The following is a 23,033-nucleotide window of genomic DNA, read 5'->3' on the forward strand; positions in this document are numbered from 1 at the left end:
TAAAATTTTGAGAGAAATGTATTATGATTGCTGCATATCTCATAAATCGTGTCTCTATCACAACTCTTAATGACCTCCTCTCTTGTATTTTTCAAGTCTGTCACTCAAAGCAGACGATTGGAGTGGGTAAAATGCAAAATGGACTTTATATGATTGAAATCCAGAGTGGAGTTGCTCTTTCTAATTTCAGCCCTGCTTATCTTTGGCATTATCGACTCGGGCATATTTCAAAATTTTGTTTTCAATATCTCGTTAATTCCAATAAATTGAATTCTTGCAAATTTGATGGAATCTGCACAATTTGTCCTTTGGTTAAAAGATCACATCTTTCTTTTTCAAACGAAGTTATTAACTCAACATCAACCTTTGAACTCATCCATATCGATTTATGGGGAGGTTATCAAACTTCATCCCTATCTGGTGCACATTACTTTTTAACCATCGTAGATGATTACTCTCGCTCTACTTGGGTATACCTAATGCATTATAAATCTGAAACCATTTCTCTTATCGAATACTTTTTTGCCATGATCAAAACCCAATTTAAAATCCAAATACAAAAGGCTAGAAGTGATAATGTGAGTGAAGCATCAAGAACTTCTTAATATGGCTTAGACTTTGCGTTTTCAAGACAATCTCCCTATAAAATTTTGAGAGAAATGTATTACGATTGCTGCATATCTCATAAATCGTGTCTCTATCACAACTCTTAATGACCACCTCCCCCCCCCCCCCCTCCATGATGTTTTATTGCATAGAAGTCCTAATTACCAATACCTCAAAGTTTTAGAGTGTTTATGTTATGCTCACAATATTCATCACTCCCATAAATTTGATAGTAGAGCAAGAAAATGCATATTTCTTGGATATCCACATGGCCAAGCTGCTTACCATTTATATGACCTTGAGTCACACGCCATTTTCACTAGAAGAGACGTGATTTTTCATGAATACGTTTTTTCATTCTAATCGGATGCATGTGCGCCATCCAACTCTGGAGATGTTGTCTTACCAATTTCCTCTTCTGACCTTCCACTAGATGGCTCTTATTCAATCCCAACAACAATTGATGCTCAGAACAATCTACCAAATTCCCAAACTTGTCCAAGTTCATCACCACTTATTCCTCCAGCTACTCCAAGTCCTCCTCTGACACACCCTGGATCTCCTATCCCCGTTTGGCATTCCTCCAAGGCAAGAGCTCCAACTGCTCATCTTCAGAATTATAAATGCTACATTGCATTTTGTTTGCCCCAATTAGACATTCTGAGTGCTCACCAGAAAGGTACAAGGTATCATCTCTCTCATTACTTATGAAAATTTCTTAATATCTCACCCTGCCTTTCTAGTGGCTCTTACAAAAAACCCTCAGCCCCAAGCCTTTGCCCAAGCCATAGGGTGTGCTTTTTGGAGGGAAGCCATAACGGTCAAAATTTGCGCACTTGAAGACAACCACACATGAACTGTTACACATCTTCTACCAGATAAATGCCCCATTGATTGCAAATGGGTCTACAAAGTGAAGTACAAATCAGATGGGACCGTTGAGTGTTACAAAGCACACCTTGTTGCAAAAGCTTATACATAGATTGAAGGTCTTGACTATCACAAATCATTTGCTCTTGTGGCTAAGCTCGTTACTGTGCGATGCCTCTTGGCTGTAGCCGCCGTCAAACATTGGGCTCTCCATCAATTTGACGTCAACAATGCATTTTTATATGGCGATCTTGACAAAGAAATCTATATGACACTACCTCTTGGTTTTCGTCGACAGGGGGAGCATCAAGTTTGTTGGCTCAACAAATCCATCTACGGCCTCAAACAATCATCTTGAAATTGGTTTGCACAATTTTCAAGTTTTCTTAAATGGATTGACTTTAATCAATCTAGGATAGATTATTCATTGTTTTCTTGCATTATAAAACATGGACATATATTCGTCCTCGTATATGTTGACGATATCATCATTGCGAAAGATGATATTTTTAACAATCAGTCAACTCAAGGTACTTTTAAATAATGCTTTTCACATCAAGGATCTAGGAGTACTCAAATATTTCTTGAGAATCAAAGTGGCAAAATCTAGTAAGGGCATTTTCTTATCACAACATAAATACACATTGGACATCATTGGAGATCAGGGGTACTTGGGGGCCAAGCCATCAGATTTTCTCATGGAACAACACAGAAAACTTAATTCAGAAGGAGAACCATTGAATGATCCAACTTATTATTGAAGACTAGTGGGTCAATTGATATACCTCATAATTACAAGGCCTGACATAGCCTATTGTGTCAATATTTTAAGCCAATTTATGCATACACCAAGGAGACAATATCTTGATGCTACATAGAGACTCTTACAATATCGTAAGTTCAGGCCAGGCCAAGGTATATTGTTGTAATCTGGTAGCAAACTTCAATTGTCTGTCTATTGTGGTTCAGATTGGGCATCATGTTTAGAAACTCAAAAATCTACCTCAGGTTATTACACCATGTTGGAAAAAAGTCCAATATCTTGGAAAACAAAGAAGCAAACAACAATATCAAGATCGTCAGCTAAAGCAAAGTAAAGATCGATGGTGCTTGCAAGTTGTGAATTAACATGGTTAAAATATTTATTGACTGACTTAGGAATCAAACATCCCCAACCTATGTTGACATTATGTGACAATTAGGCGACATTGCATATTACGGCAAATCCGATGTTCCACGAATGCACTAAACATATAGAGATCGACTGCCATGTTATAAGAGAAAAAAAATTCAAAATGGCTCAATTCGAACACAATTTGTTTCAACAAATTTACAATACGCAAGTATGTTTACCAAGCCATTGGGACAAGATTAGTTTTTTCAACTCAAGAGCAAGTTGGGCGTTATCAATCCCCACACTCCAACTTGTGGGGGATCATATTAGAGCGATATTGTAGCTCTAAGATCACGATAGAAATTATCGTGATCATCTTATCAATCCAGATAAGATATCCAGCCTGGGATATCATGATAAGCTTATCGTGATATCCCAGCTAATTAGGTGGAGATGCAACAACCGTGTAACTATGTATCTTATCTTTGGGATTCGTATATATATATATATATATATATATATATATATATATATATATATATATATATGTCACTTATGATTTGTAATTGCATTCAGAAAAGAATAAGATGCTATTCTCATCCTATGCAAACTCTATATGTGTAATCATATTTTTAATAAATTTTCCCTCGTTCTGCTCACCCGGTGACGATGCCTATTGATCACCTCACATTTCATTCAACAAATTGAGGTGTCATCAAAATCAGGAATTCCTCAGATTTTCAAAGATCCTCTACTATTAGTCAAGCCTAGATTATTTGCTTCATTTGATAAGAAGTTGGAAATCCTAGGAGATCCCAGTTTTTTAATGCGCCTCAACAGGATATTGATTCAGCACTGCTGGATCTAATATTCAAGATAGAAGTTGTTGCCCCTTTTGGAGTTCATGAACTTGGACATGCTCTAATGATGCTTTCATGTAGTGTTGTCAACGGGTTTGGACCAAACCCTATAGGGTCCGAGTATGGTGACAAATAATAAGACCTGGGTCCAGACCCAAAGGTTCGATTAATACATTAGCCCAAATACAGTTTGTAAAATTTTATACTAGACATGGGCCCTACCCGAGTTTCGATTAAGATCCATAAATTTTCAATGTAAAAATAATTAAAAATATTATTTTATTAGGTATGGTCTGGGTCTGGTTCATGTAGTTCTTATCGGGTCTAGGTAGGGTGTCAACGTGTCGGGTTTGGTTCAAACCCAGGTGGAACCAAACTTGGACCAGATTTTTGGGTATGGTATCGGGTCTAGACCCATGTCTAATTGGGTTTACTATAAGAGAAACCATACCCAAATCCGATAAGAACTACATGAACCAGAACCGTACTATACCCAATAAATTTTTATCATTTTTACATTGAAAATTTGTGGGTCTTAAACAGAACTCGGGTCAAGTCCAAGTTTGGTATAAGATCTCACAAACTATACCCAGGTCCATGCATTAATCGGACCTTTGGGATTGGACCTGGGTCTTAATCAGGTCTTCTTATTTGTCACCATACCCGGACCTTATAGGGTTTTGTATGGGTAAACCAGACCCGTTGGCACCCCTAGGTCCGAGTATAGTTTCTCTTATAGTAGACATGATTAGACCTAGGTTTGTACCCAATAGCATACCTAAAAATCTGGTCCAAGTTTGATTTCACCTGGGTATGAACCAAACCCGACCCGTTGACACCCCTACTTTCATGTGGTGGCCAACACACCCTTTTGCTTGGAAGTTGGGATATTTATAAACCACTTTATCCTATTTTTATTATTCTATGCATGAAAAGGTACAACAGTTATACCCTAAGGTTAAGTTTAATTGCTTGATCGCGTTTGGACAAAACACATGTTTTGTTTATTTTGTAACAATTGTATTCCGTTAAGTGTTTGTTTCAATTGGACAAGAAGCTATATTCTTTGTGTTCAACGTTTGATTTACGTTGTGTGGACAGTTTGGATACACATAAATAATGAGTTGAATAACTTCATTTCAGATTGTATGACCGGATTTGTCTCACCATATGAGTGTTTTGACATGTTTATTATGGATTTTAGTGTTCGATATGGATCTCAAATTGGATCCAAATGCTAAAAAAATATTTAAAATTTGAGTAATTTTAAAAAAATAAGAAACAATATATATATATATATATAAATGCTTTAATCGGTATCATATTGTATATCATTATGAAAGTTTATAAAAAAATTATGGATTTTAGCCTTGAAACTGGATCCGAGTACCAAAAAATGTTTAAAATTTGGGTAATTTGAGAAAAAAATAAGAATTTATATTTTTATATACAAATATAAAAACTATAAATAAATTATAAAACCCTAAAATAAAAGAAAGTAAATCATATATAAACCAAAAATCCCTATAGTGCAAGACCATAAAAATTAAATAACCATAAATAAACCATAAAAGTAAATATAAAAAGCCCTAATTCAAACTCCAATTAAAGAAAATCAAAGAAAAATAACCTTGATTAAATACAAGAAAAATCCTAATTAAATTAATTATAAAAAGACCTAATTAAAGAAATTTGATTTAAAGCCCCAATCAAAGAAATCAAATCAAAGAAAATCTATAATTAAAGATATTTGATTCAAAGCCTTAATAAAAAAACCCTAATCAAACTAAATATAAAAATTCTTAAATAAAAAAATTTGGATTCAAAGTCCTAATCAAAGAAATTTCTTATTCAAAGCTCTGGTCAGCTCTAATAAGAGGAGAGAGAGAAGATGGGGAAGAAAAAAAGAAAAGGGGCAGCAAAAAAAATTGTAGGGTGTCATCGCCGGCCTTGGCTGGTGGCCTTGCCACCTAGTCACTGCATAGGGTAAAGAGAGAGAAAACGAGAGGGACTCAGGGCAGAAGCCCCTTCCCCCGATTTTTTTAGACCACATTCCCCTCGTCCCTATTCTCAGCATAACCGGGGTGTGTGTGCAACAATGAATCACCATTTCACGAACGTGGAGAATGCACGGAGCTTGTCCGCCACGTCCACTATTTGATTTTTGCAGCATCCAACGTGTCTGTAGTGTCCCGCAGGATGCACAAATGGGGACTAGACCAGTCCCTACCCAAGTTCTCGGGTCCGGAGTGGTGCTGGACAGCTATTCGAGTCTATTTCCCAGATCCGAACCAGTACATAAAATTATAAACGAGGGACAGAAGACTTAACAAAGAATTCCCGTAACTTGTGCTACCACGTATCCAGATTACGTGGCAACAAGTTATTCTCGGAGCTTATTTTCTGAACTCAACATTTTTAAAACCGTCGAAGACGAAATTTGGCGGTTCGATCCCGCGGAGAGTTCTGTGAGGCGCGCCCTCATCAGATCATTTCTCTTCCTCTGCGTCCCTCCGGCTCGATCCCTCCCGGATGGCCGCCCTCCTCTCGTCAAGGTTATTCCGGCGACTCTCCGGTACAAGTCATCTCCTCCGGAGATCCCTCCTCCCTCGCTTCCTGCCTCCCGATTCGCCTGATCGTCCTCAATCCCTCGCAGGGAGGCGTTCCCTCGGAGACGAGCCGATTGAACTCTCGAAGTTTAGGGCTAATTCTAGGGTTTTCTGTTCCAGGGCATTAAATTCGGGCCATTCTCAGGTGCCGGCTGCGATCGATTATGGGTACGTGGATTTCTACCGTTTTTTCTTCTTTTTTCGCCCTTTTTTCGGCTTTGGATGATTTTATTCTGCGAAATGGAGTCTGGAAACCCTAATCTATGCGTCTTTTTTGTAATTTTGGATGGTTTGATAGTCGAATTGTGAATTGATGCTTCGGTATTTGAAACGGTCATCGCTATCGCTTGCATCTTGTGGATCACTTCTCTCATTTTTCTCGTTTCTGCTCGAAAAAAATCAAGCTACGCGGGATGTAAATGCGAAAAAACTAGATCTTTTGTAGATCGTGTTTCAGTTTTCGGTTGATTGATCGGTGAGGTCTGTTTCTTAGTTGAGGTTTTCGGTCGATTAAGATTGCGAAGTTACCAGCGTGTAGAAATTCTCCGTGTGTCTTTGTTTGTGCTTGAATGATCTCGTTATGCGGGCATTGGCTGTAGAAATCTGTGGTCTGGCGTAAATTTTCAGTTTTTGATGGCTGGATCGAACGAATCACCAGTTTGAAGTTAGCTTCCTAAGTGATTAAGATGTGAAATATTGTTAGCAAGATGGAAGACAAGGGGTTTGTGGAGAAAGTGCTTGGCGAGTTTCGGATGAGTAAGACTAAGCTCGTGAAGACACTAGTCTCAACACACTTTAAGCTGTTTCCCAATGATTGTCCAAAGATGGAATAAGAGATGAGAAATATGCATGGAGTTCTATATGTTAGTTTGGTGGGAGAGCCTGATTCTTCTTATGGTTTGCATTAGGTTAGATATCACTTGTGTGATTAGTGTTTTGAACTGGTATATGATAAATCGTAAACTGTGACCAAGTGACTACTTCGATACTTAAGAAACACGAGCAGTGTTATTAAAAACGCTCCTCAAGGCGCAAAAAGCGCGCCTCGCCTCAAGGCGAGGGCCTTTCTGCCTTGAGGCGTAGGTACAAGGCTTAAAGAGCCTGAGGCGTGCGCCTCATACGCCTTGAGGCGTACTCCTCGTGCGCCTCATACGCCTCGAGGCATGCCTCAAGAAGAAGTTTTTCATCTTGTTAATGCTAATGTTAATTTTTATTTAATGAATGCTCATGTTTTAGTTATACACTGCCGGTCCCAAGTCCGGATAAAAGAGGAGGGTTGCGGTAGGCCAGTGACAGCCAACATAAAAACTTAGTCATACCCTATGAATATGAACCAATATGAGAATTTCGTTGGGGCATTCCCTACTGAGCGACACGTTGTACTCTATAGGCCCGGAGGCAGTGATAAATGGGCAAGGGTTGCTAGGTCGTCGCCCAGAAGCGACGCGTCACACCGGCGCCCGAGTGTGGTGTCAAATAGGCAAGGGTTCCCTCACTTTGTTGGACGGGTGGGGGTAAAGAAGTTAGTCCAAGACCATAAAATTAGGTTAGCCACTTGGAACATAGGGTCTTTAACTGGTAAGTTGGTAGAGTTAGTAGATGTTATGTGTAGGAGAAAAATTGATATTTTATGTCTATAAGAGACCAAATGGGTAGTTGAGAAAGCAAAAGTGATAGAACCTTGGGGATATAAGATTTGGTATACAGGAATAAATAGGAATAGGAATGGAGTAGGGATTGTTATGAGTCATGAGTTTATAGATAATGTAGTTGAGGTCCGTAGGAAGGGTGATAGGATTTTACTTATTAAATTAATATTAGGTACGGATATTATTAATATTATTAGTGTTTATGTACCTCAAGTAGGTTTAAATGATTCAATTAAGCGTCAATTTTGGAAAGATTTAGAGGGAGTAGTACAAGGGATATCTTATGGAGAAAAGCTTTTCATCGGCGGTGACCTTAATGGACATGTAGGCATTAGTAGGGATGGATTTGAGAGTATCCATGGAGGCTATGGTATAGGAGAAAGAAACGAAAGTAGATAAAGGATTTTAGATTTTGGTTTGTCCTATAATATGATCTTAGCAAACACTTGGTTTAGGAAGAGGGAGTCTCACCTAGTAACATTTAAAAGTGGGGTTAATACGAGTCAGATAGATTTTTTTCTACTTAGAAAGAGAGATAGGGGTTGTTGCATCGATTGTAAGGTTATACCGGGAGAAAGTGTAGCTACACAACATAGAGTCTTAATTTTAGATCTTAGAATTAGACAATGCCGCAAAAGGGATAGACATAGGATAGATCCTAGAATTAAGTGGTGGGCACTGAAAGGAGTTAAACAAGGAATGTTTGTAGAGCAGATAGTTAAGGAAGCTGATTGGTGTCTCGAGGATGATTCAGAATCAATGTGGAGTAAGATAGCGGGTGACATGAGAAAGATAAAGGTGGCTAAAGAGGTATTGGGTGAGTCTAAAGGCGGGGCACCGCTACGTAAGGATACATCATGGTGGAACGAGGATTTCAAATTAGCTATTAAGGTTAAAAGAGAGTGTTATAGAAATCTAAGTAAGAGTCGTGATAATGAGAATTTGGAGAAGTACATGATAGCAAAGAAGGAAGTTAAAGAAGTAGTTCGAAACACGAGGGATAAGGTATATAAGGAGGTTTATGACAAGTTAGATACCAAAGAGGGCGAGAAGGATATTTATAGGCTTGCAAAGATGAGAGATAGGAAATTAAGGGATCTGGGTATGGTTAGATGTATCAAAGATGAAACACAAAGGGTTTTAGTCAAAGATGATGAGATTAAGGAGAGATGAAAAAAATATTTTGATAAGCTATTTAATGGAAGTCATGCTCAGGATCTTGGAGACTTCTCCATTTCTTTTCATGAGATGAATCGTGACTTCATGCGCAAGATTCAATAGAAAGAAATTGTAGAGGCTTTGAAGAAAATGAAATCAAGAAGGGCAGTTGGCCCAGATGGTATACCTATCGAGGCTTGGAAATGCTTGGGAGAGAAAGATTTAGAATGGTTGACAAATCTTTTTAACAGGATAAGATTTGGCTGACAAATAAGATGCCTAATGAGTGGAGGAAGAGTACTTTGGTGCCTCTATATAAGAATAAGAGTGATATACAAGATTGCACAAACTATCGTGGTATAAAACTCATGAGTCATACTATGAAACTTTGGGAGAGGGTGATTGAGTCTAGGTTGATGAAGGTTGTCATGATATCGGAGAATCAATTTGGTTTTATGCCTGGAAGATCAACTATGGAAGCTATACATCTTCTTAGACAACTTATTGAGTGATATAGAGAGAGAAACAAAGATTTGCATATGGTTTTTATTGATTTGGAGAAGGCATACGATAGAGTACCTAGAGACGTTCTCTGGTGGACAATGATGAAGAAAGGTGTTTCTCTCAAGTACATTAGTATAATTAAAGATATGTACGAAGGAGTAGTAACCAATGTCCGCACTTGTGAAGGGGTGACAACCAATTTTCCTATAACGGTTGGGTTACATCAAGGATCTGCTTTAAGGCCTTTCCTATTTGCTATAGTGATGGATGAGCTTACGAGATCAATTCAAGAAAATGTGTCGTGGTGTATGTTGTTTGATGATGATATTGTTTTGATTGATGAGTCTAGAGCTGGGGTTAATTCTAAGTTAGAATTATGGAGATAGACATTGGAAGCAAGGGGTTTTAAGTTGAGTAAGAGTAAGACAAAATATATGGAATGCCGGTTTAGTAAGCAACGAAGTAGTGATGGGAGTGTAGTGAAGCTTGGTGAGCAAGAAATACCGGTGGATGATTGTTTCAAATATTTGGGATCTATCATTCAAAAGTATGGAGAAATTGATGGAGATGTAAATCATAGGATAAAGGTTGGGTGGATGAATTGGAAAAGTGCAACTGGAGTGTTGTGCGATCGTAGAATACCATTGCGGTTGAAGGAAAAGTTTTATAGGACGACTATTAGGCCCACTTTACTATATGGTACAGAATGTTGTGTTGCCAAGAGACATCATATTCAAAAAATGAGTGTAGCTGAGATGCGTATGCTTAGATGGATGTGTGGAAATACAATAAAAGATAAGATTCAGAACGAGGAGATACGTAAGAAGGTAGGCATTGCACCCATTGAAAATAAGATGAGATAGAATCGTTTACAGTGGTTTGGACATATTCGGCGAAGGCCTAATGATGCTCCAGTTAGAAGGATGGAGAAATGGGAAAATATATTAGTTAAAAGAGGTCGGGGTAGGCCTAGGAAGACTTGAATGGAGATGATAGGAAAGGATATGAATGCTTTGAACCTCACCGAGGACATGGCATTGGATAGAAATGATTGGAGGAGAAGGATTCATGTGGAAGACCCAGAATGATTTTCTTTTTTGGTTCATATCGCTGACCCCAATTGTTTTGGGATGAAGGCGTAGTTGTAGTTGTTGTTGTTGTTTGAATGCTCATGTTTTATTTCTCAGATACTTACATAATTTTAGAAGAAGAAGAAGAAGAAGAAGAATAAGAAGAAGAAGAAGAAGAAGAAGAAGAAGAAGAAGAAGAAGAAGAAGAAGAAGAAGAAGAAGAAGAAATTCCTCATCTTGTTAATGCTAATGATAATTTTTTATTTAATGAATGCTCATGTTTTATTTCTTAGATACTTACATAGATCAAGTTGTTGCATTAATGTTATTTTTACATGTTAATCTATTTTTTTCAGTATTTGTTTGAGATTTTTTATTTCTTGTTAGTTGTTGCTTCATCAATAAAGAATTTTGTATTTATTTATAATTTTAGAAGAAGAAGAAGAAATTCTTCATCTTGTTAATACTAATGTTAATTTTTTATTTAACGAATGCTCATGTTTTGTTTCTTAGATACTTACATAGATCAAGTTGTTGCATTAATGTTATTTTTACATGTTATTCTCATATTTTTTCAGTATTTGTTTGAGATTTTTTATTTTTTGTTAGTTGCTTCAAACTTTGGGAGAGGGTGATTGAGTCTAGGTTGAGGAAGGTTGTCATGATATCGGAGAATCAATTTGGTTTTATGCCTGGAAGATCTACTATGGAAGCTATACATCTTCTTAGACAACTTATTGAGAGAAATAGAGAGAGGAACAAAGATTTGCATATGGTTTTTATTGATTTGGAGAAGGCTTACGATAGAGTACCTAGGGACGTTCTCTGGTGGACAATGATGAAGAAAGGTGTTTCTCTCAAGTACATTAGTATAATTAAAGATATGTATGAAAGAGTAGTAACCAATGTCCGCACTTGTGGAGGGGTGACAACCAATTTTCCTATAACGGTTGGGTTACATCAAGGATCTGCTTTAAGCCCTTTCCTATTTACTATAGTGATGGATGAGCTTACGAGCTCAATTCAAGAAAATGTGCCGTGGTGTATGTTGTTTGCTGATGATATTGTTTTGATTGATGAGTCTAGAGCTAGGGTTAATGCTAAGTTAGAATTATGGAGACAGACATTGGAAGCAAGAGGTTTTAAGTTGAGCAAGAGTAAGACAGAATACATGGAATGTCGATTTAGTAAGCAACGAAATAGAGATGAGAGTGTAGTGAAGCTTGGTGAGCAAGAAATACCGGTGGATGATTGTTTCAAATATTTGTGATCTATCATTCAAAAGTATGGAGAAATTGATGGAGATGTAAATCATAGGATAAAGGTTGGGTGGATGAAATGGAAAAGTGCAACTGGAGTGTTGTGCGATCGTAGAATGCCATTGCGGTTGAAGGGAAAGTTTTATAGGATGACTATTAGGCCCGCTTTACTATATGGTACGGAATGTTGAGCTGCCAAGAGACATCATATTCAAAAAATGAGTGTAGCTGAGATGCGTATGCTTAGATGGATGTGTGGAAATACAATAAAAGATAAGATTCAGAACGAGGAGATACGTAAGAAGGTAGGCGTTGCACCCATTGAAAATAAGATGAGAGAGAATCGTTTACGGTGGTTTGGACATATTCGACGAAGGCCTAATGATGCTCCAGTTAGAAGGATGGAGAAATGAGAAAATATATTAGTTAAAAGAGGTCGGGGTAGGCCTAGGAAGACATGGATGGAGGTGATAGGAAATGATATGATTGCTTTGAACCTCACCGAGGACATGGCATTGGATAGAAATGAATGGAGGAGAAGGATTCATGTGGAAGACCCAGAATGATTTTCTTTGTTGGTTCATATCGCCGACCCCAATTGTTTTGGGATGAAGGCGTAGTTGTTGTTGTTTGTTGTTAGTTGTTGCTTCATCAATAAAGAATTTTTTATTTATTTATAATTTTAGAAGAAGAAAAAAAAATTCAGCTTTTTAATGCTAATGTTAATTTTTTATTTAATGAATGCTCATGTTTTATTTCTTAGATACTTACATAGATCAAGTTGTTGCATTAATGTTATTTTTACATGTTAATCTAGTGTTTTATCAGTATTTGTTTGAGATTTTTTATTTCTTGTTAGTTGTTGCTTCATCAATAAAGAATTTTGTATTTATTTATAATTTTAGAAGAAGAAGAAGAAATTCTTCATCTTGTTAATACTAATGTTAATTTTTTATTTAACGAATGCTCATGTTTTATTTCTTAGATACTTACATAAATCAAGTTGTTAATGCTAATGTTAATTATGTTGACATGTCATCTCCATTAACAGATAATGCCTTCACATAAGAAATTATACATTTGATTTTGTTAATGCTAATATGCATTTCATTGTTGATGTTAATTCTTTATTTAACGAATGCTCATGTTTTAACATACTTACATAGATCCAGTTGTTGCATTAATGTTATTTTTTTTACATGTTAATCTCATGTTTTTTCAGTATTTATTTGAGATTTTTTATTTCTTGTTAGTTGTTGTTTCATCAATAAAGAATTTTTTATTTATTTATAATTTTAGATATTTTTTATAGTTTTTTTAGGCTTACGCTTTACGCCTCGAGGCTTACGCCTCGCTACAGATTTTGGTCGAGCGCCTCGCTACGCCTCAACGCTTTTCACAACACAGAACACGAGTAATTGTGCTGTTATATATGACAAGAATTCTAATTAAATGCATGGTTGCGTTGATAGAAACTTTGTCAAAACTTTTTCAATGGGTTTGAGGAGGCCAGGACAAATTCCGAGGTATAATCTAATTTGGGAAATATTTCAATTGGTTGGATGTCAAATCTTCAATGAATGACAAAATCATGGGCTACCAAAGTTGAGTACACACTATACATGCCACTAATAGAAGCTAGTGAGAAAGCAATTTGGCTTCATGGTTTGATGAGTAAGATTAATATGCATTTTAGACCTTTGATTGTATTTTGTGACAAATGTGATTGCAATATGTTGGGTAAGAACTTTGTTTATCATAAAAAACAAAATATTATGGTTCAGTAGGACTAAATCAATGAAGTATTTAAAGGCAAAATGAAGATAAGTTTTGTAATTAAAGAGAATTAGCAGACATGTTAATGAAGGTGGTTCAAGTAGAAAAGTTGGAGTGGAGCTTGACTTCTCATTTATCAGGTCAAGGTAAATTTGATGGCGCACAAATAATAAAGCGGTGATTTTCTATCAAGGTGGAGATTGTTGGGTTGAGCAATATAAAATGTAATGAAATACCAGCCTTCAACAAGAACATAAATGTTGACAACAAGTGTATAAAAGACACATTAACCAAAACCCACAAAAGGGCATAAATAAGAAGGCACAAGAATAAAATCAATAATCTTTATTTAACTTCACATAAAATGCTTAAAAAGCATTAATATAATTGGAGGATGACGACCCCTATTTATACACATGAATGAGCTCTTGGAATTGAGCTAAGAGAAGCACAAGAGAGTCGTTGGAGCTAGTCCAACGACTCTATTTGTAGCTGTTGGACTAGCTCCAACAACTCTCAAACTGTCAACAATATGTTGACCAGTTTAAGTCTAGTTCAAATGGAACTAGATACTAAAAAAATAAATAAATAAAGAAAAAATATATTATATATATATAAATATAATATACATATATACTAGGTGTATATACATTGGTATGTACACATAATATATATATATATATATACACACACACACACACTTTTTAACACTCCCCCTCAAACTTACGGTACAATGACCGAAAGTTTGTCTAAGAGGAAATGAAATCTAGGACTGACGAGAGGTTTGGTGAAAAAATCTGTTAATTGATATTCTGAGGTAACATAAGACAGATCAATAGTCCCATATAGATACTCCTCTCTGATGTAATGACAATTCATTTTAATATGTTTGGTGTGTTCATGAAATGTTTGGTTGCTGATTAAGTATATCACACTCTTGTTGTCATAACACATGCATGATGCTTTTGTCACTTCAACTCTTATATCAGCCATCAGTCTTTTAAGCCAGACTACCTTCATGATTGTGGTTGTCATAGCTCAATATTCAACTTCTGTTGACGAAAGAGAGGCCTTCTGCTGTTTCTTACATTGCCACGAAATCAAAGATTCTCCTAAGAAAATACAAAAACCAGTGGTTGAGTGTCTGTTATTGGGATCACCTTACCAGTCAGCATTAATATATGCAATTAAATCTAATGAAGATGAAGCAAACAAGAAACGGCCTCAAGAAAGAGAAGATTTAATATATCTAATAATACGCAAAATTGATCCTAACTGAACAGAAGTGAGAGCGTGCTGAAATTGACTACCTGTGTGTACAACGTGTGCTATATCAGGTCGAGTGATTGAGAGGTAGGAAAGTGCTCCAATAAGCTGTCTGTAAGGAGTGAGATCTTCAAGAGGTTCTCTATCATCAATTCGCATTTTGGTGTTGACAACTTCAGGAGTATTAACTCTCTTGTCATCTATGATTCCAGACCTGAAAATAATATTAAAAGCAAATTTAGACTGAGATAATAGATATCCTCTAGGGGAATAAGCAACTTCAATTCCTAAAAAATATCTCAATAAATTCAGATCAGTTATTTCAAAATGATTTTTAAGAAACCCTTTAATGTTTTTAACTCTCTGTTTGTCTTCTCCGATAATGATCATGTCATCTACATAAAGAAGACGCATAAAGAAGGAGAATAATAATACCTACATAAGAAATCTTAACAAACAAAGCAGCGTCAGTCAAACAAGATCTGAATCCAATGTCAATCATTGTAACGCCCCAAAATTTCAAACTTATAAACCTTTCAGAAAAACAGACAAACGACTAAAAAGAAATATCTTTATTTCAGAGATGGTTTATGAAATCAGCGGAAGACTATTCTTTTGTTAATTTCAGAAAGGCAGTCTGACAACTTTGGGCGCTTTAGCTAAAAGAACCAAAGCGCACAACCCATGCTACTTGCAAACACTTGGAAAAGCCACTTTTATTTAAGAAGTTCTCCAAATAGTACAAAATTCGGATATCCTAAGGAAAATCCGTTACAAAACCCCAAACGTCCAGGATGCGAGCTAAGAGCAGGAAGAAGAAAGTCTTGGAGCCATCTTGCCATCGTGCCATCGCCCGTGGTGTATCTAATCATCACCTGTACTCATAGAATGAGTTAGTTTCGCGAAAAACTAGTAGGTGCACAAGAGAGACTACAGGAAACTGAATTATGTACATTTAATTCAGCAAGTTACGCAGTTTAAAGCAGATATGCAGTTAAACAGGTAAGCAGTGCAAGCAGGTAAATAATGCAAACGCGTAAGTAGTGCAAGCGAGTAAGTAGTGCAAGCGCGTAAGTAGTGCAAGCGCGTAAGTAGTGCAAGCGCGTAAGTAGTGCAAGCAAGTAAGTAGTGGAAGCGAGTCTCACGACCCAACAACCAGTGTGAACAGACTTTATGTTTCGATATTACTGGCCTGCGGGTACGCGCAGACAAAACGTAGAAACAACTGAGACTAGTTCGGGCGTCTGTTATTTTATGTATTTTCAATAATCCGAATAGCTAGTTGAGTCCGCTTCTAAAGGGACGGCTTTAGCCGAGAGAGGATTCCCCAAAGGCTGATAAGCAGTGCCACAGATGCATCCAACTTCTGCAGAAGTGTTGAGCAAATTATTGTAGCCCCTTTCCCCTAACTCCAATGACTGGGGAGGCCGGATCATTGCCCGTGGGGTAGTTGTTAACAACCTGTCCATTGGAGTTTTGTACCGCTCTATCCTCTCCCTTGACAGACAACAAGAAGCGAATGGGTGCATTAAGGGTTGCTTAACTAACGACTCATTCTATGCTGTGGTCTTTAAACCACTCGAGCATCTTGTTTGTGAAGACGAATCAATCACCATTTAAGTGATTACAGCATTGTGCATTTAACACTATTCGAGGTTGCACGACCATCTCATCCGATCATCACAGTACTAGCGTGTAGTGCACGACTACAAGTACTCTAGGATGAAGGGGGTATAGCTCCTCAATAGAAGCCTCAACAGGAGTGTTTCACAAAGATGTAATGTTTATCAACTTTACTTTTGACATTCTTTATCTTGTGAAACAACCAATAGCTTGTGCCAACATTATGCATGCAATTTTCTAGAATCTCATCCGCTATCGGGGTATCTACATGCCTTGCATGACTCGATACCGACCTCGATAGACGGGATACAAGTTTCTCAACAGAACCCCTACTAAGAAGTTTGCTCGAACCCCAACTTGTCTGCATGACTGCGCACTCGAAGAGTCAGGATCCTTGCGAGGTATCCCTCTCCTTAGACGAAGACGTAACGCTAGCTCCCAACTCAACTCTCGTCGCAAGATAGAGAGTGGTGAATGCCCCTTGCATCCTCCACGAGGATGCCTTTAAGGCATACGCAAAGAGCGAAAACCTGCACGTCATCTGCAATAGCAAGGCAATAACAACACATATGCAAAAGCAAGAGCTTAGGCGCAAAGCACGACGGCAAAGTAAAGACGGTATGCAGAAGTGCAACACAAAACCTCGACACAACGCGCAACGGCAAGTAAAAACTGTAAGCAGGTAAATGGCAAGGATCGCAAAACCGCGTCCTTGAGTTAAGTGCATACTCGTATAAATATATATATATATATATATATTTTTGTATATATATATTTATTTAATGATCATTTTTAGTTAGTTGAACTTAATTCAATTGTCCAGGTCTTCCATGCATTCTTCCCCTACCTCGGAGAGTTGCAAGCTTGCTGGCGTCTGCGGGTGTAAACGATTGACGACTCTGGTCGCGGAGCGCTAGCGGAATCCATCGTAACTGCAAATATGTGATATTAACATGCAATCAAGACAAAAGTAAAAACAAAGAGAAGACTCGACTTCTCCAATACATAGGGCTAGGGCAGGGCCGAATGACTCTTGCCGCCAAAAGAACAGGTGCAGGGGGCATTGGCCCCCGCTGGTTATTTAAAAAGGCAAGGGCCTTCGGCCCTTACTGGAAAGGTACAAAGGGTAGGGGGCCATCGGCCCCTGTTGGAAAAGATAAAGGGGCAGGGACGTAGTCAACGCGAGTTGATGACTCACGCTTACTAGAAATCCCTCGTTAAAGACCAGCCATTGCAATGATCTATCCCCATCATGATGTAGTTTCCGAAATTTACCTGGGCTTGTCGGCCAAGGGTTTAGGCTCGTGCACAAAGGGCAGGGGGCCATCGGCCTCTGCTGGCAAGCAAAAAGGGCAGGGGCCTTCGGCCCCTGCTGGAACAGAAAAAGGAACAATAAAAAGGGCAGGGGCCGATGGCCCCTGCTAGAACAGTAAAAGGGGCAGGGGCTGATGACCCCTACCAAGAAAATGAACAGAGATAGAGAGGCGCAGGGGCCAACAGCCCCCCTGTGGCTTTTGGGAGCGCCGCCCCCGGTCGGCTGCTAACAGGGAAACGAGACAGGGGCCAAAGCCCCCTGTTGGTTTCTTAGAGGAACAGGAAGCAGGGAGGAGGCTCAACCCCTCCCCTGCCGTACGGAGATGCAGGGAGGGGGGGGGGGGCTCGGCCCCACCCCTGCAACCAAAGGGCACCGGGAGGGGAATCGGCCCCTCCCTTACCCTGCACGACACAGGGAGGGGCTCTGCCCCTCCCTCACTAAAAGGGGTCGCAGGGAGGGAGCTTTGCCCCTTCCCTGCGATCTAGGGCAGCAGGGAGGTGGCTCCCCCCCTCCCTGCGTAACGGAGAAACGAGGGGGAAAGAGAGAGACAGACGAAAGAGGAGAAGAAGAGGAGGAGGAGAGGGGCGATGGTGCGTACCTGGGGAGGCTGCCGGAGAGGAGCTCACCGGAGACGGGAGGTTGCCGATGTCGGTGACAGTGCTCGGCAATGCAGAGGAGAGAGATGGGAGTCGGGAGAGACGAGGGGGCGAGAGAGACAAGAGAGTCGGGGTGGAAGGGGGTTTCGAGAACCTCCCCCCCTTTGGCCTCGTTATCCTTTAAAAGGTAACAGAGGCGGTGCCTCAGTTGGGTCCGGGTTCGGATTCGACCCGAATTCAAGGTTAATTTTTTTCCCAGGTTATTACAATCATAACATGACTAAATGTGTCATGCCAGACTTTTGGTGCCTATTTAAGATCATAAAGAACTTTATTTAAACGAAGAGCTTTACCCTTAGGAATACTTATACCAAGTGGTGCTTCCATATAGACTTCTTCAACTAGGTTTCCATTAAGAAAATCATTTTTGACATCCATTTGAAATATATGTCATTTTCTAATAGAGACAAAGGTTACTAAAGTCCTAACTGTTGTCATCCTGAAAACTGGATCTAAAGTTTCTTCGTAATCTATGCCATACTTTTTAGAATATCCTTTGGCAACTAATCTGACTTTATATCTTTCAAGAGTTCCATTACTCTTGGTTTTAACCATGTATACCCACCTACATCCTATGGGTTTCTTTCTTTGTGGAATGTTTTAAATAGTCCAAGTATTAATTTTTTTTTAAGACTTATATTTCTACTCTCATAGCTTCTACACATTCAGAATGTTCTTTGGTTTGAGCATAGGTTGCAGGTTCTATGTATGAGTATATTAATGCAATGAATGCCCTATAGCTTTGGGAAAAAGATTCGTAGGATACAAATTTAGTGGGAGGTTTAGAAATTCTAGATGACTTTATGGTTTGCGCTTCAGAATATTTTTCTAGTGCACATGGAAGATTGGGATCCTTACGCTTGCAATATTGTAAATAATTGGTGTCCGTCTGGATTTGTTCTTCATTAAATACATTGTCAAGGTTTTGTTCTGAATCTGCCATATCTTGACCATCATTTGGGTCACATTCATAATCACAACTATCATGCTTCGAAGTTTAATCTAATAGAAAATAATACTCAGTTACTTGGCATTTAAAAAAAAAATCTTTTCTAAAGGGACATATTTCTTGAAATATACAATTTTTTATTTTGAGGGTCAAAACATCTATAGCCTTTTTTATTGTCTGCATAACCTAAAAAAACACAATGGATAGCACAGAGAGAATGCTTATAATTTCTGTTAGTGAAAACAAAACCTTTGCATCCAAAAACTCTTAATCTGGAGTAATCAGAAGATAATTTAACAGGTTTTTCGATTAGAGTTATGTTTTTTAATGAGGAAAATGACATGTTAATAAGATAGGTGACAGTTAAGCCTGCTTCAACCCAAAATTCTTTTGGAACTTGTTTTGCTATTAATAAGGTCGTAGTAGTTTCTATAATGTGTCCGTGTTTTTGTTCGGCCAAACTATTTTGTTGTGGTGTGTGAGGATAAGATCTTTGGTGTTTGATGCCATGTACATTGAGATAATCCTTAAATTCTTTTGATAAAAATTCCCCCCCTGAATCAATATGAAAATAAAAATATTATTTTGAAATTTGTTTTTGATTATTTTGTGAAATGTTTGACAGTTTAAGAAAACTTCAGATTTATGTTTAAGTAAATCCAAGTATGCTTAGAGAAATCATTAACAAAAATCATGTGTATCCACCTTTTGATATGATCAGTGCAGAACCTCAAACATGCGAATGTATTAACTCAAGTGGCCTAGTGGAAACAAAAATTCTGTCACGAAATGGTAATCTCTTCATTTTACAAATAATACAATCTTTACAAGCAAAATTTTCAGAATTACAAAATTTTCCTAAACTTTGAAAATGTTGGATTTTGAATATATGAGGATGACGAAGTCTTTTGTGTCACAAGTCCAAATCCAATTTTTGAACATTATAACAAAAAGTATCTTTGGGTAATTCCAAAAAATCCATATAGTAGAGACATTTTTTATGACATTTCTCAATCAAGTTCCCTGACTGGCGATCATGTACCCAACAACCATCAGAAGAGAAGGAGATATTACATCCATGATCAGATATTTGAGAAACAGATAAAAGATTTAAATTTAACATGAGAATATATCTAACTTTTAGAATATTTTTTTTTGAAGTTTTGAAAATTTTCGAAATTACCTATTCCTTTTATTTTAAGAGATGTACCGTCGACTGTGAAAACATTTAGCACACTTGAGTTATTATGACATTAGGTCAAAATATCACTATTTGGGGTCATATGAAAAGAAGCACCAAAGTCAAGAAGCCAAGGAGTTTTACCGGGATCGCAGAATGATGAAACTGCGGCTCTAGTTGAAGCTATAGTTGATGAAGATGAAGATGCTCCTTTGAGAGAGGTTGAAATATTTTCATTAGTTGTGCCATAGATACATGATCATCTCGAGTGCTTGGATCTTTTGACTCTTGTGATGAGCCAATTGAAGCCACTTTCTTTTAATCTCTTCTTAATTTGGGGCATTGAGGCCTATAATGTCCCGGTTCTTGGCATTGGTGGCAAATCACTTTTTTTTGTCATAATCATTGCCTTGTCTTTCAAAATGAGATCTACGCATGTAATTCCCTGGTCTAGATACGGCTAGAACGGATTTATCTTCATTTTTTGAAGTACGCTTCTTTAGCCTATTCTCTTCAATAGTTAATTCCTCAATAGTATCAACAATAGAGAAAACTTTTCCTTTATGTAGAAGAGTTGATTTGGTGGTTTTGAATTTTAGCCTCAAACCATTCACAAATTGTTAAAAGTGCTCTATATCAAGTTGCTTTTGGCGAAGCTTAATATCTTGGAGGCAATGCCATTTTGGTTAAAAAAGAGCCAACTCTTCTCAAAGTTCGGACAACTCGTTATAGTATTCTCTAATACTCTTGTCGCCTTGGGTCATAGTTCATACTTTGTCTTTCAAATTGCACACATATGCAATATCTTTAAGAGAATACATATTTTTAAGGCATTCCCAAGCTTTATTGGCATGCTTAAATTTTGCAAGACTTGAGCATTTTTTAATATCTACACTATTAATTAGCCAAAACACGATCTTGACATGCCCTATTCTCCATTCTTTTCGTTTTTTCTCATATGTGGCTAAGGCTTTAGTCTTCTCTCCTTCCGTGAGAGATGCTTCTTTCTCATTTTCCATTTTGGTGAGGATTAGTTTTGGTTTCGAATCAGAACCATATATTAACCCCCACAATCCCTTTCCGCAAATGTGATGCTTCATAATTGAAGCCCACATTGCATAAGTGATATCATTTAATTTTATGGGCATGATGGTGACTTTATAATTGACATCCATTCTTACAAGAATGAAAAAAAAGAGGAAAAAAAGGTGAGAGACAAAGAAAGAAAAAAAAACAGAGAGAGAGAACAATAGCATAATCACGTTTTCACGATCTTTGAGAGGAGTCAACGATCACACGAGCCAACGAACCAGTCTTTTCTCCAGCTATGCAAAGCATGAGAATACTTGAATCACGAATGGAGGAAGAGTCTTCTTCTTGCTTCTTAGGCATGAAAAAAAAGGCAACAATTTTCAAAAAACTCCTAGAGCTTCCGAGCTCTGATACCATGTAATGAAATACCAGCCTTCAACAAGAAAACAAATGTTGACAACAAGTGTATAAAAGACACATTAACCAAAACCCACAAAAGGGCACAAATAAGAAGGCACAAAAAATAAAGTGAATAATCTTTATTTAACTTCACATAAAATGCTTAAAAAACATTAATACAATTGGAGGGGGATGACCCCTATTTATACACATGAATGAGATCTTTGAATAGTGCTAAGAGAAGTACAAGAGAGTCGTTGGAGCTAGTCTAACGACTCTATTTGTAGCCGTTGGACTAGCTCCAACGGCTCTCAATTCTCAAACTAGTCAATAATATGTTGGCTAGTTTAAGTCTAGTTCAAATGGAACTAGATACTAAAAAGAAAAAAAAATAAAATATATATATATATATATATATATATATATATACACTTTTTAACAATAAAATACTCATCCTTGTATTCTTCTAGGATAATTTGTCTGTCTCTTATTGCTAAGGTTTTGTTAGTCTTATAAGTTAAAATAAAGGAAAAAACATATATTCTAATCATCAAAGTGAATGTTTTTCTCATAGCGAGTGAGAAGAAAAAGAATGTATTATATTTTGTTAACTAATTATTTTCAAATCTTTAAGGTCCTAGAGTATGGGAGTATTTTTCTATCACAATATTTTTTGGGATTGCGAAAAAGGAAGTGAAAGAAGATTGTGTGGCTTAGCATCTATGTCACATGGGTGCGGGTGCGGGTGCGACACGGGTGCGGTGCAATTTTAAAATTTTTGGACACGGGGACTCGGCTATATATATATATTATTTTATTTTATTTTATTTTTTAAAAAAGATATTATTTTATTTTATTTTATTTAAAAAGTGCACAATCACAGCACTGTGCACTGTGCACTGTGCACTGTGCACAGGCACTGTGCACTGTGCACTGTGCACTGTGCTCTGTGCACAGTGCTCTGTGCTCTGTGCTCTGTGCACTGTCTCTTTTTATATAAAAAAAAATTGTTTTTTTAGTTTTTCAATAGACATTTTTGGACTCGATCAAAGTTGACCGAGTCCAAAATGTGGACGGACTCGGCCTCGACTCGTTGACCGAGTCCAGGCCGAGTCCGAAGCCGCACCCGTGTCCGCAC

General features: G+C 37.7%; 1 protein-coding gene across 1 annotated transcript in view; it reads left to right on the top strand.

The window, feature by feature from the left end:
- The first annotated feature begins 5,901 nt into the window (after nt 1-5,901).
- FH (frataxin-like protein) overlaps nt 5,902-23,033 on the top strand; it is a 36,647-nt gene continuing 19,515 nt past the window's right edge. The window contains exon 1 of the mRNA XM_089981367.1: nt 5,902-6,227. Within this exon, the coding sequence (XP_089837493.1) occupies nt 5,983-6,227 (245 nt within the window). The 5' untranslated portion in view covers nt 5,902-5,982. The remainder of the gene's footprint in view (nt 6,228-23,033) is intronic.

This window comes from Nuphar pumila, chromosome 11, assembly GCF_984573655.1.
Source record: "Nuphar pumila chromosome 11, dmNupPumi1.hap1.1, whole genome shotgun sequence".
NCBI lineage: Eukaryota > Viridiplantae > Streptophyta > Magnoliopsida > Nymphaeales > Nymphaeaceae > Nuphar > Nuphar pumila.